At 42.6% G+C, this 12,500-nt stretch overlaps 1 protein-coding gene across 3 annotated transcripts in view; it reads left to right on the top strand.

The window, feature by feature from the left end:
* LOC147446402 (dehydrogenase/reductase SDR family member FEY-like) overlaps window positions 1-9,941 on the top strand; it is a 123,490-nt gene extending 113,549 nt beyond the window's left edge. For 2 of the 3 annotated variants that reach the window (XM_086525638.1, XM_086525637.1), the window contains exons 4-9: window positions 2,802-2,919; window positions 3,008-3,144; window positions 8,315-8,416; window positions 8,510-8,602; window positions 8,686-8,758; window positions 9,162-9,485. In XM_086525638.1, coding sequence (XP_086381764.1) covers window positions 2,802-2,919; window positions 3,008-3,144; window positions 8,315-8,416; window positions 8,510-8,602; window positions 8,686-8,758; window positions 9,162-9,445 — 807 coding nt within the window. In that variant the 3' untranslated portion in view covers window positions 9,446-9,485. Of the gene's footprint in view, window positions 1-2,801; window positions 2,920-3,007; window positions 3,145-8,314; window positions 8,417-8,509; window positions 8,603-8,685; window positions 8,759-9,161 lie in introns of all 3 variants that reach the window. The other variant, XM_086525636.1, reaches the window with a different exon arrangement.
* The last annotated feature ends 2,559 nt before the right edge of the window (window positions 9,942-12,500 follow it).

The raw sequence follows: 12,500 nt of genomic DNA, 5'->3' as shown, positions 1-12,500 counted from the left end.
CCATGCAGTGTCTCAGTCAGTATATTGGTGCACTCCTCCACTGAGAGGCCTGTACCATTTCTGCCAGCTGTGCCTTCCAATAGACGGTCCCAGATCTCTGGATAAACGAAATCAGTCTCTGGTGTAAATGTATAGCGGGTGTGTGGCCTGCCTCCTGGTGTCTGGGTTGTACTATACTGAAATTTAACGGACAGTATCAATAGAGCATGATCTACTGCTATGCCCACTGGCCTGGCTCCCACTGTGAAATCCTGAATGCAGGGGATAAAGCTCGGTTGTGTCATAACATAATCTACTGTACTGGCCCCATGTCTATGTGGAAAGCATGTGAAACCGGCTGCTCCAGGAAATCGCTGTAAGCCATTAAGTATGGCTAGTCCATGTGTGGTCGTCATTTCCATGAGGTATCTCCCATACTCCGTTTGCTCTTTGTCATCTGAGCATCTGTCAAGCCCCAACTCACCCGCATCCAGCTCTTGAAGCACCTCATCTGAGGTGTCGTAGAAGACTGTCTGCGAGTTGCCCGTTCGAGCATTGAAGTCCCCTAGGAGAATGATATCACCATCCCTTGAAAACTCCCAAATGTCATCATCTAGGATAGAGAAAGGCGGCTGCCCTCTGGATGCGGCATACATTGATGTACTCGGAGGAAAGTAACATATGGCAATATATAGGAATCGACCTGTGTCAGGTCTCACTCTCACCCACATATATCTAGCATGATCATCTCTTCGTACAATATGCAGTAATGGTTGTAGTTCCTCTCTGAATAGCACTGCTACTCCTCCTGAACCTTTACTCCCGTGCTCAGATCTCGCATTTGTCCTGTGAGCTGTTTCCCATCTGTATCCCACCACATGTGGCATTACCTGTCCAGGGGCCTAATGAGTCTCTGAGAAGAACACAATATCCTTGTCTTTGAAACTCTCCTCAAATGCACCCACGTCCAACCTCATAGACCCATTACAGTTCCAGGTAGCCATCTTCAGTGTGGTCCCATAGGTCTCGTGCCGTCATGCAGTACGCCGCTCTAAAATCACCACCCGTCCATCTCTGTAGAAGGCTATCATTCCCTTCTCCCTTGCTGCTGTAATCTCTGGCATTACCTCTCTCATATGTGCGAGCTGTGAGAGGGTCAGGTCATCACACACAGAGAGAGAGAGAGAGAGAGAGAGAGAGAGAGAGAGAGAGAGAGAGAGAGAGAGAGAGAAATGAAATGAAATGAAATGTTATATTAACGTCTTCAAAAGGCCAAAATGACCTATGAGACCAATCAGTTACAAAATAGTGAATCTAATACCATGTCTGGGTACAAAAGAACTAGAAAAGAACTAGAAGTGGAACAAAATACTACTACTACTACTACAATCTAAAACTACGTGGGTGTAGCAGCTGATACAATAGGTACCCGGTAAACTGGATGTAACAGTGTGTGAAACAAAGATGGAAGAAATGGTGAGGATCCATCCTCATCTGCACTCTGGATGTCGAGAGAGTATGGCTCGAATCTTCTGTTGTAGTCTCCGTCGATGCTGTGTAGCTCCTCTCCTCAGTCGCGGTCGTCTGTATCTCTGTAGCTCCAATGCTCGGTCGATGAGAGTGCCAGTAGTGGTCGAATGAGTGTGGGACGAGCTCTGCAGAGAGAGAGAGAGAGAGAGAGAGAGAGAGAGAGAGAGAGAGAGAGAGAGAGTCGACATGGCATGGCGCGGCACTGGCCCCAAAGACTGGCGCCCCTTCTTGATACTTCTTTATTGAGGTACAATGTCTGCGGGTCCTTCTCTCAAGGCTCCCAAGCCAAATCTGAGCAGAAGTGAGCCCTGGGCACACTTATAAAGGCCTCCGGCCTATCCCAAAAGCTATGCTTCTAAAAGCATCAGGACCAAAAATCTGGCGCCCCAAAAAGCCCAGTGCAAATCGTGGAAATTTCGTACAATTGCCACGTCATCAATGCAATTTTTGGAAGTCCATACAAATGCCATGTCACCAAGCTTTACGCAAATTGGAGTCCTTGCAAGGCGCTGAGTCCTGTAAGTTAGTAGGGTTAGGTTTTTGACCTTAACCCCCTTTTTTGGCCACTCAACCAAAACCTGCAAGTTGGTGCCAACTTCTGTCTCTTCCATTAGGGTTTAGGCCCTCGACCAGGTCCTGCCCATTATGCCATGCCATGTCATCGCTTTGTGACATGGCACCTAACAGGAACTTTGCCTTTCCTCTTCTTAGAGCGATTACAGAGGACGATTTAGCCTAAATCAGTGCCCATTTTTGGATTCGAATCTTTTGTCAGTAAGCTCTTGAACAAAATTCCTTTTGGCCTCAGTTTTCTGGACAAGCAACAACTTCTCACAGGATCTGCTACAGGAGAAACAATCCAAGCACTAATGCTTTATTACAATCCATAAATGTTCCAAAGTAAAATATATCTACACGATTGTGCTAGAGTCAGAAGTTGCTTCTTATATGAGGGCTGTTCAGCTAAGTTGGCCTGTATGACCAGGAAGCGTGCTGTCATATGGACTGTAGAATTAGCAATATCATGTGGAGTTTACAGATGATTCCCCTTCCCTGCCCAAACTGATTAAAATATACCATTTTTCCCATTGTTATTACAAGTGGTTTTTAATACAGTTATTAGCTTAAGAATGGTTGAAGATTGCATATTGCTTGTTGGCTCCATTGCAACCTGAATCTCTAGAGTTTCAAAGTAATTCGAACCTTCAGTATTGTAATACATTGTTTTGATCCTCACCTCCGGATATTTACGGAAAAATCGTTGTTGATACTTTTGGCTATGATCTTTGAAGGTAATGGAATTGAATCTTCTATCTCTATCATCTGTAAGGGCGTTTGCAGCTGCTTGGGAGGCCCGGCAAGGTCCCCTCCATGTTTTAATAAACAATGCAGGCATTTTTTCAATGTCAGGTTGTGGTTCTATACATCGCCATATTCTCTGGTGGTTTAAGTATTGGAGCCTATTTATAAAAGGTACTTTGGGGAATGCCTCTTGCAGCTCCTCAAAAATTTTCTGAGGATGGGCTTGAGGAACACATGCAAGTCAATCATCTGGCACCTGCTCTTTTGACACTGCTTCTTCTACCCTCATTGTCGCGAGGAGCTCCTTCCCGAGTAGTGAACGTGAATTCCGATGTAAGGTGTCCCCCCAATCTAATTTTACATTTGTTTGAACAAGTTCATAGTGCTTGGGTCTTTAGACAATGTAGCGTTAATTGTTTGGTGACATTTTGGCTTGATACACTTAAGTTTCTACTTGTCAATGTGATAACACTGACACTTTATGGCAGCATATACTTGGTCTTCAGAATTATCATAATTTCTACTACTCAAGGAGTCAAGGTTGTTGAGTTTTCAAGATTCTGTCTGAATTGGCTGCGTACATTGTAGAATCTGATCTTTGTATATAGCTTATATAAAAACTTAAGAACTTGAAAGTTGCATGGTTATCATGGTTCTGTGTTGTAAGAGTTCGAAGATTAAGCAATCAAGTTTTTGCACAAACTCGTCCTTGGTGTGAATGCCTTTAAAGTTGTGTGGAATACGTAGATGCATGTCATTCATATCTCATTTATTTTGCTCGTTTCTTTTGTCTAATGCATATTTGAGTTGTTATTGCTGGTTTTCTTTGTAGTTTGTAAAGGAAGTTCTCGATTTGTCTAAATATACTTAATTGAGCTTCTTCTTTCTTTATAGATATTTGTGGTAGCTTGATTGTGTGTGTGTGTGTGTGTGTCTACATGTGTTTTATAAGATTCGACCTTTCTAATCTTTCAAAGGTATATATCTTTCAAAGGACTTGAGTACATATCGAAGAAACTTTGGGGCATCATGGCACTGCCCATATGGACTGCTATGTAGCATTGTCCATGTGGCACTGCTCATGTGGCATTGTGCGTGTTGCAGTCCATGTGGACTCCCCATGTGGCACTGTCATGTGGACTGCCTTTATGGCATCGCCCATGTGGCTACTTTAAGGAGGCGGAGGAAGGTCCAAGAAGTTGTATCATGGAGGTGGAGGAACCCTCCAAGAAGTTGCTTCAAGGAGGTGGAGGAAGGTTCATGGAAGCCTCCTAACCTCCTCTAGGGGTAATCTTCCTAGAAGTTGCCTGACCTCCCAAGGTTGCTCTATAAGGTTGTAGGAAACTTGTCATGAAATTGCTAGGAAACAGTCATCTGCCCAATGAATGGATTGCTGATGGCTGCTGATCTGCTGCTCAAAATGAAGCCGCCTAAGGCCCTGACCCGGCCACCCAGGACCGCAAATCAGCTGCCAGAAAGAGGTGGTCAGAGTGCACGAAGCCCCCCAGCTAGAACCGCTGGTCAACAAGACCATGGATAGCTGCTTTGCGTCTGCAGTTTTAGGCTGCCATTGGGCAACCTGCCCAATGGCTGCAATCTAGGCCTGATGAGACGAGGTAAATACCTCCTTTGCAGCAATAACTGCCTAGTTCTACGAATGGAATCCCCACAAGGGGAGGCCTTTTCTTGTTGCTCTATGACACACACACCTCTTGCTGCATGGAGCTATTGTGGATGGACCTTGCTTGGCTGCAACCAAGCTGCTCCAAATTAAGCAGCTGCAACAAAGCTGGGTGTCCTAGGGGTTTGGTAGACCCCCTAGCTGGCTGCCTTCCAGACGCAGTCAAATACATGACCGCCTAGGTGAGAATGCTACCTGAGGACCATGGTGGATTGTGAAGGTCACCATTTGGAGTAGCTTCCAACGAAAGCCTCTCAATGGTTCTCTCGCGTTCTTCTCTCTCTTTCTTTCATTCAACCTGTCCTCTCGTTCTTCTCTCTCTTTCTATCATTCAAAGCCATGCAGTGGGGGATGCTAGCATGCCCAAGGGCTCCCCCAAAACAACCTACAGCCAAGCTTCGAGTGCCATGCGACTCCTACCAGCATCAGCCATCATACACGAGAAAAGAGGAAGAAAGAAATCAACATACCATAGCCTCCCACCACGGCCTGCATGCACCAGTGCCCCTGGTGTCCACCTCTCGTAATAGTAGCTATTAGTATCCCATACCACTGTATTCAGGAGTGGAGTAGACCTGTTGTGAGGAAGAAGAAAAACTATCCCGATGCCTCCCCTCACACTCTTTGAAACAACCCCAACACACAAACAAACACGGGGAATTAAACACCCTTCCTCTCAATCCCCAGATTTTGATACAGTGTAGATAGGCTAATAGGTAGTTAAGCAAAGAAATTTTGAACTTAATAATAGATCATAAGATGATCCTCAGCCATAAGCAGAATGATTTATATACTCAAAACCACCAGAAAACTCCAAAAATACACAAATAAAGGCCCCAAAAGCAGTAGAAAAAGCTTTTGTTAACTGTTGCAAGCTGACACAGGATTTGATAAATCTGAATACAGGAGCGCATTTTGAGCAAGTCAAAACCCCAAAAAGACTTTGGGTTGCACTGTTCCGTTGCCAGATGAGAAATTTATGAGCAAAACTGTGTTTTTTAGCTCCAAAACTCAATTCAACCTCTTTCTCCTGCTTCTCCTCTCTCATGCAACCCCCAGAACATGGCTTATGTCCCTCTTTCACATGTAGCATGAGCGTTTTTTAAGCTACAATCAACTTTGCTACTTGGCCTCATACTACCCAACCTGCTTTACTTGGCTACCACTACTCCTTACCTGCTATATTTACAATACATAATTTAAGAGCGTCTCTACCAAGGCTTGGATTTGCAAAAATAAAAGCGACGCACTAGTAGATATATCCCCTATATGGGCATACATGTGATGAAAATAACAAAAATTGATTTCTGAAAACTCCCAACATAGTTTTGCCCACCCCTAGTCTGCAGGACAATCATTTGCATGACATAGATTCACGTCCTCCGGCATGATTTTCCGTTTGGCACCTGCCATTAGCAACACAAAGTACAACTCTCTTGCTTCAAAGATACATGATGGGCATTCCACTTCGGCACTTCAATGAAGCATCTTTACATGGCAAGGCTCCTTCACCGAGTAGTCTGGAAACATATAAAAAGCTCGATACTTCTAGTTGAAGTTGCAAATGAGTCATGTCCTGGGAAAAGGTTTGAGCAAAGATTTAAAAGCCTATGTGACATGAGAGTGAGCCCATTTTTGAACTGACCTGAACAATATATCTTTCAATAGCTTTGAGCATACCTAAAATGTTGAAGACCAGATTGTTTGCTTTGGCTTCATGTAAGTGTCCATCCGTCTTTAACATAGGCTACCATACTAGTTGAGCATCCATCGGTTCCAATTTTTCTTCAAATGCTATGAGTTGCAAGGTGCTCACCAGTATGCAAGCAATGGAAATAGTTGAAGAAAGAAGCAAATGTGGAGCATGTTGAGCAAGCGGATGATACAGGCAATGACTCTCTTATGGACACCAAGAAGGTTATGGAAGAATCCTTAAACATGAAGGATGTGAAAACACAGATCCTAGTTCTTTCTTTTTCATGCTTTTCTTTATTATCTTCTTCCACTTTTTACTCCATCACTCTACACCTCGCGTTTGAAGAAGCTCCCTTGTTGCTAGTGCACAAAAGACATCAGGAAAGTTTTCATTCTTGAACTCTTCATCTAACATGCACTCACCAATTGATGACTCTTCCTTCTTGGCTTCAATTCTTTGATGGTGATAACTCCTTGAGTAGAGTTCTCATCTTCAAAAGGTTTGTTTACTATCTCCATTGTTGATCCCATCTTTGTAAAGAAACACGGTGACACCTTGAGCACACCCCATTGGACTCCTTGCTAGATACTCATCTTGACACTGAATCACTTCCACCTACTTGAGCAAGATTTACATCAGTCTAAATTGGACTGCATGCCTTCTCATCCATGACCATTCCAAGCTCTAATTTTCTTTGCAGCTTCCATTCCTTTCTTTGGCAATCTTCACCTCTTCTTCAAAACTCTTCGGTTGCTTCAGCTCCACCTTCAGATGTAGGCTCCTTACCAAGCAACTGATGAACATGTTCTTACCTGGAGGATTTGCTGGTTCCAACTGTGCGCATAGATCATCCCACAACATGCTAAATCTCCTTGAAAATCCTTCAACACTTTTATCTTCATCTTGCTTCGAATCTTGCAGCACCTGCCATATCTCTAGGGTCCTTAGCATGTTGAAAGTGAGATGTCAAATCTCTTAACCTCCTTGCGTATGATCTGAAAGATCCCGTTTGCATCCTTGTGTTGGGATTCATTTTTCTTTATACCATTGTCGAGCGTCGTCCTTCAAACAAATTTGGAGCAATCTTAACATTTGCCATGATGTGGTTGCATGCAGCCTCCAACTTCTCTATGAACACGGATACATCCTCGTGGGTGCCACCATGAAACTCTGGATACACAAAGGCCATCACAACATCAAAGTGGAGGTAGATAAACTTTAAAGACCCCTCCTCAGTGGGGGCATGCCAGGGATGCAAGGATTTAAGGAATTCCATGATGTCGGGCATGCAAGGAAACTATGTGATACCAGTTTTCAAGGATACCAGATCTCAACTAAATTTTTCTGGTTTCTCCCAAAAATGATTTGAAATGATGGCATCCTTTGTACATAAATGCCACTCCTTGTGATCAGTGTACTCCACTTTGCTGTAGTCAGGCCTGTAAGGAGATCTCTCAAATTCTAGTAAAAACCGCCCCAATCTTTTTTTGTCTCTTGTAGCTGGTGTAGGGAGAGTGGCTCTCCAAACAGAGGGGGATATCTCTTTGATTGTACTGTATGCTCTGCATCTGGACATGTAGCGCTCCTCACTGTCCACCTTCTCGTGGCACAGTCGGCAGATTCTTTCTGCTCTGAGAATCCGGGCTGCTTTTAGCCGCCTCTATCTCAAGATGGTGTGAAGATACTCCGAGCTGACCAGCTGCCGCACGAATAAAGGCAGAACAGCAACCAGCAGGAAGAAAGCGTCAGGTAGGGACAACTCCTGGTGACACAGCTGCTCCCTGAAGGGAGTAGGTTTAGGGTTATTCCTTGAAAAGAAATCACACACGAGAGATTTGGATCGCTCAAAAGAAGTGTTTTGCCAACTAGCAGCTTACGTAGCATTTTCTCCCCAAGGTACATTTTCAGGTAAAGAGTACACTTTCTTTTCGAAGGGAAAGAACTCAAGACAGATAAGAATTGTGAAGTCGATTCTATTAAATAAAGGTCAGATCTTCAGCAGAGGGAACTTTGTGTCATGATGCTTTGTATTAGCAGTCTTTTGAGTCTTTACACTGTTGGTTCAGTGTGGCCGACAATGTTTAGATATAGAGAAGAAGTGCTAACATTTCTTGTGTCTTGTGCAGATGCAGGCCTTTGGTGTGGTAGATCCAAATGATTTGAATTTAAACAGTGGGAGAAGGAAATATAGTAGTACAGCTGCATATTCTGGTAGTAAGCTTGCACAGGTTGGGACTCATGCACCAGCTGATTCACATATGTTTTTGCTTATCTTTTGGGAGGGTATCACCTCAAAATCAATCTTTTTTTTGGTTTTTTAGATTTATTTCAGCAGTGTCCTTGAGACTAAGCTTCCTAATGACTGTGGCATACATGTTATTTGTGTCAACCCTGGAATCGTTAAAACAAATGTGGTATGATTTTGCTCTTGTTTGTTTAATAACTTGTTGCATTTCTGTAAAGCTCACCTGTAATATGTAATCTCATGTGATTGCAGACTCGGACTCTGCCCAAATTTGTGCAGGCAGTATATAATCTTGTTGGCTTCTTTTCTCTAAGCTCTCTTGAAGGTTAGCCAGACATGGACACTCTTTGTGCGAAGGCCGTGTGTATGCATCCATGCTTGTACTTGAAAAGTTCTCTATACGTCTCTATTTACATTTATTTGAAGTGTTCATGCGCATTGCATAGAAAAATACACGTGTGATTATGTTTATATTTGTGCAAAGGCTGTGTGTACCCATCTATGCTTGTCCTTGAAAAGTTCTCTACATGTCTCTATTCACATATATTTTGCATGGAAAAATACCCGTGTGATTATGTTCATATAAACAGTACATGTGCTCGCAGTTGCTGACTCACACTTCAATGCTTTCTAAGTACTAAGCAATGGCAGTAGCTGAACATGAGCTACATCTCTAAGATCCAGATGCTAACAAATACCCATCCATTTTTGAATTGAATGTCTTAAAGGCGCAAGAAGTGTACTTTTTTGTTCGACTGATCCGCAAGTGCTGGAGTATGCCGAAGCTCTACGAGCTGAAGGGTGGCCAGTTTGTCCCTATTATTCATCAGATTGCAAGCCAAATCCCACGTCCAAGCACGCCCAGAATGTAGGCATGGCCTTCAAGCTGTGGGACAAGACCAGGGAGATTATCGGGCTTAATAATGAGGATGTGGACAAACTTCTAGATGGAGCTACTACTAGTACTCCCTGCTTGAAAGAAAGTTTTTTTTCGACATATGATGATGAATAAATTTGGAAGACAATTTGTGGTGGCATTTGGGTGGCTTCAATTTTTGTTTTCAGGCATTAAACTTATTATTTTCAAAGAGCCTTGAAATTGAAGGGCAAAAGGCTCTCATCGACTAACACAGTGAAGTCCTAGAAAGTGAGGTATGGAAAGCTTGGAATTCTTCAAAGGCATGTTAAGCTTTCAAATTTACGTGCAATCTTTGCCTTTGAAAACATTGTGGGGTCGTTTTCTGTCAAAACAGGCCTTTCTTGTTGATTTTTTTCTTTGAACAAGTTCGTGGTCAAGGGAAGATCGGTCGGTTGGCCTAAGGCCTTTGTTCCCAATCACACTAGAGGATGAAACCACTTGGCCTTTTGGCATTTATTAATTGATAAGACGATCAGACGGCATAGGATTAATCATCCACCGCATGCCATGCTTTTTTAATGTAGGCTCTTTTTTAAAACCTAAGAGACAGCAACATACCAACATACAGTTGTTGAATCTGGATGAAAAAGACTGTTATTTTACTGTAAAATCTTGAGGCACTAATTTGCAAGAACCATTTCGTTGAACTGTGTTGACCCATTGATTAAGAGTTGTCTTGCCCATGAACAAGAGAGCTGGACTTCATCCCGCCTGTTATAGGACTTGCAAGATCGGATCATCGTACCCTTACTCAATCCTACCAATGAACGATAACTTGTATATGTACATATAGACCAAAAGCAGCCAAATTTGGGGGATGCTATTAGACGAACATCTATACCGGTAGTCCTTTGTGCCATAGCAAACTATATCTACATTCATGAAATGCTTTGCAAATTGACAACAGGAGGATTTATGAATCAACAAGTTGTAAAGGTTTGTTATTTGTATTCAAATCTCCATGTGTATGTTTGCTTGGAACACACATCTAGACTACAAGGCAAGGCATTGTATGGTATGGAGTTTGTATCATTTGCAACCAAAAAGTGTAAGGTTTATTGCTCCATGCATTGAGGCAAGAAATCAAACATGAAACAGATAAATGTCCACAAAGAAGAATGTTGTAGACATTCATCTTGTAACTCAAGTAAACCACATAGACATCCTTGTTCATGTAAGTGCACACTATTGCAATAGATTTTAGACTTACGCAAATGCAGACAATAGATACACCACATAATAGAATAGGGGTGTGAGATCAATATAGAAAATGGTTTGTGCTAGGTAAATTTGTGCATTGACACATCAACTCAGTGTTGTCTTGCGCCCAAAGTGCCTTTGTGTACTGCGTTAACAAATCAATCCAATGTTGGTTTCTAACAACCCTCCCTTGCATCATGGAGTCTCCATCTTCAACATTGATGCTTGCACCCTATTTCCTTTGTTGCTGGTTACAAAGTTAAGAATGCACAATTAAGCTCAAAAGGCTTTAAAGGAGTACTACACAGGTAGTTTTTACAACCTATTCACTAGCAAACCATGAGATACTAGGGATGTGTGAAAAAACCCCACCAAGGGAGTCTATATTTCTATTTATTCTCTTGGCTGAGAGAGCAAAAGCTTTAATTCTCAGGCAAAAGCCCTTGTGAGTCATGTGTGTTTGTTTCAAACTATGATACAATACAAAGAACAAACACTTTATTGAAGAAGACATATAGCTGCCTCAAAGACCAAGAGTATGCATATGCATTAGAAATATGTACTATTATGTAGTGAAGATGTCATCACATCTATAATGGATAGACAGGTTTCATTACTACAGTAAAGAATCATCTTTCATAAAGCAATCTTCAGGCCACATATCACACACCAAGAGAAGGGTAGTACTTGTTACTTGCATCCATCAAAAGAGGAAAATACATGATTAGCAATTGCAGGTATCAAAGGAATGCCAACATGTTTCTCTTTGTGTGCGTGTGTGTGTGTGTGTGTGTGTGTGTGTGTGTGTGTATGTATGAGAGAGAGAGAGAGAGAGAGAGAGAGAGAGAGAGTCGTATAAGCGTCCACGACAAGCCAAACTTGGCCTATGGGACCAGCTAGATACATCTTGTGTTATACTTTCCACTTTGGGGAAAAAACAAAGGGCAGCTACACATGGCTGCCTCTCATAAGAGAGGGCAGCCCTTTTGGCCTATAAAAGGAGGCCATTTCTACACACATTTCATAGTGTGAAGTTGATGCAACAAGGTGAGTGTGAGGTGGTGAGAGTGAAGCAAGGCGGGAGCTCTATCAAGGGTTTAATCCCTTTGTAAACTACTTCTTCTTTTGAAGTGCTAAAGCCATTGAGTGGCTGCTTTCCTATGGACATAGCCCACATTGGCTGAACCACGTATATCGTGTGTACTCTCTCTCTCTCTCTCTCTCTCTCTCTCTCTCTCTCTCTCTCTCTCTCTCTCTCTCTCTACTCTATAATCTCTTGTGTGTGAAATCTATCTCCCTCCATTAAGTAATCTACTCAAAAATCTATTTAGCTACGTCTAATTTCCTAACAACTGGTATCAGAGCAAGGTTTGCTCGTAGCTAAATTATCTCAAGGAAAGGATTCCTTGAATTGAGTGGGAGTTATGGCCGAGGAAGGGAAGCTCAAGATTGAGAAGTTCAACGGCAAAAATTACCAACATTGGAAGATGCAGATTGAAGACTATCTCTACCAGAAGGACCTCTATTTGCCACTAGGCGGTCTTGCGAAGAAGCCCGCAACAATGGCAGATGAAGCATGGATTGTCCTTGATCGAAAGGCACTGGGAACAATCCGGTTAAGCTTGGCGTCAACGATGGCCTTCAATGTTTCGGAGATGAAGATCACGGAGGACTTGATGAAGTCACTTGACGACTTCTACGAGAAACCATCGGCATCCAATAAGGTATTTCTTATGAAGCGCTTGTTCAATCTAAAGATGGCAGAGAATGGTTCAGTTGCAGAACACCTAAATGACTTTAACACAAACATAAGTCAACTTCGATCGGTGAAAATCAATTTCGATGACGAAGTGCGAGCTCTCCTTATACTATCATCTCTACTGGATAGTTGGGACAGCCTTGTGATGGCTGTAAGTAATTCTATCTCTGGTACAAATACTCTTAAGTT

Source organism: Adiantum capillus-veneris, chromosome 12 (genome assembly GCF_014529385.1).
Source record: "Adiantum capillus-veneris isolate H3 chromosome 12, ASM1452938v2, whole genome shotgun sequence".
NCBI lineage: Eukaryota > Viridiplantae > Streptophyta > Polypodiopsida > Polypodiales > Pteridaceae > Adiantum > Adiantum capillus-veneris.
Note: the sequence above shows the minus strand (reverse complement) of the source record. Positions and strands in the feature narration are given on the sequence as shown.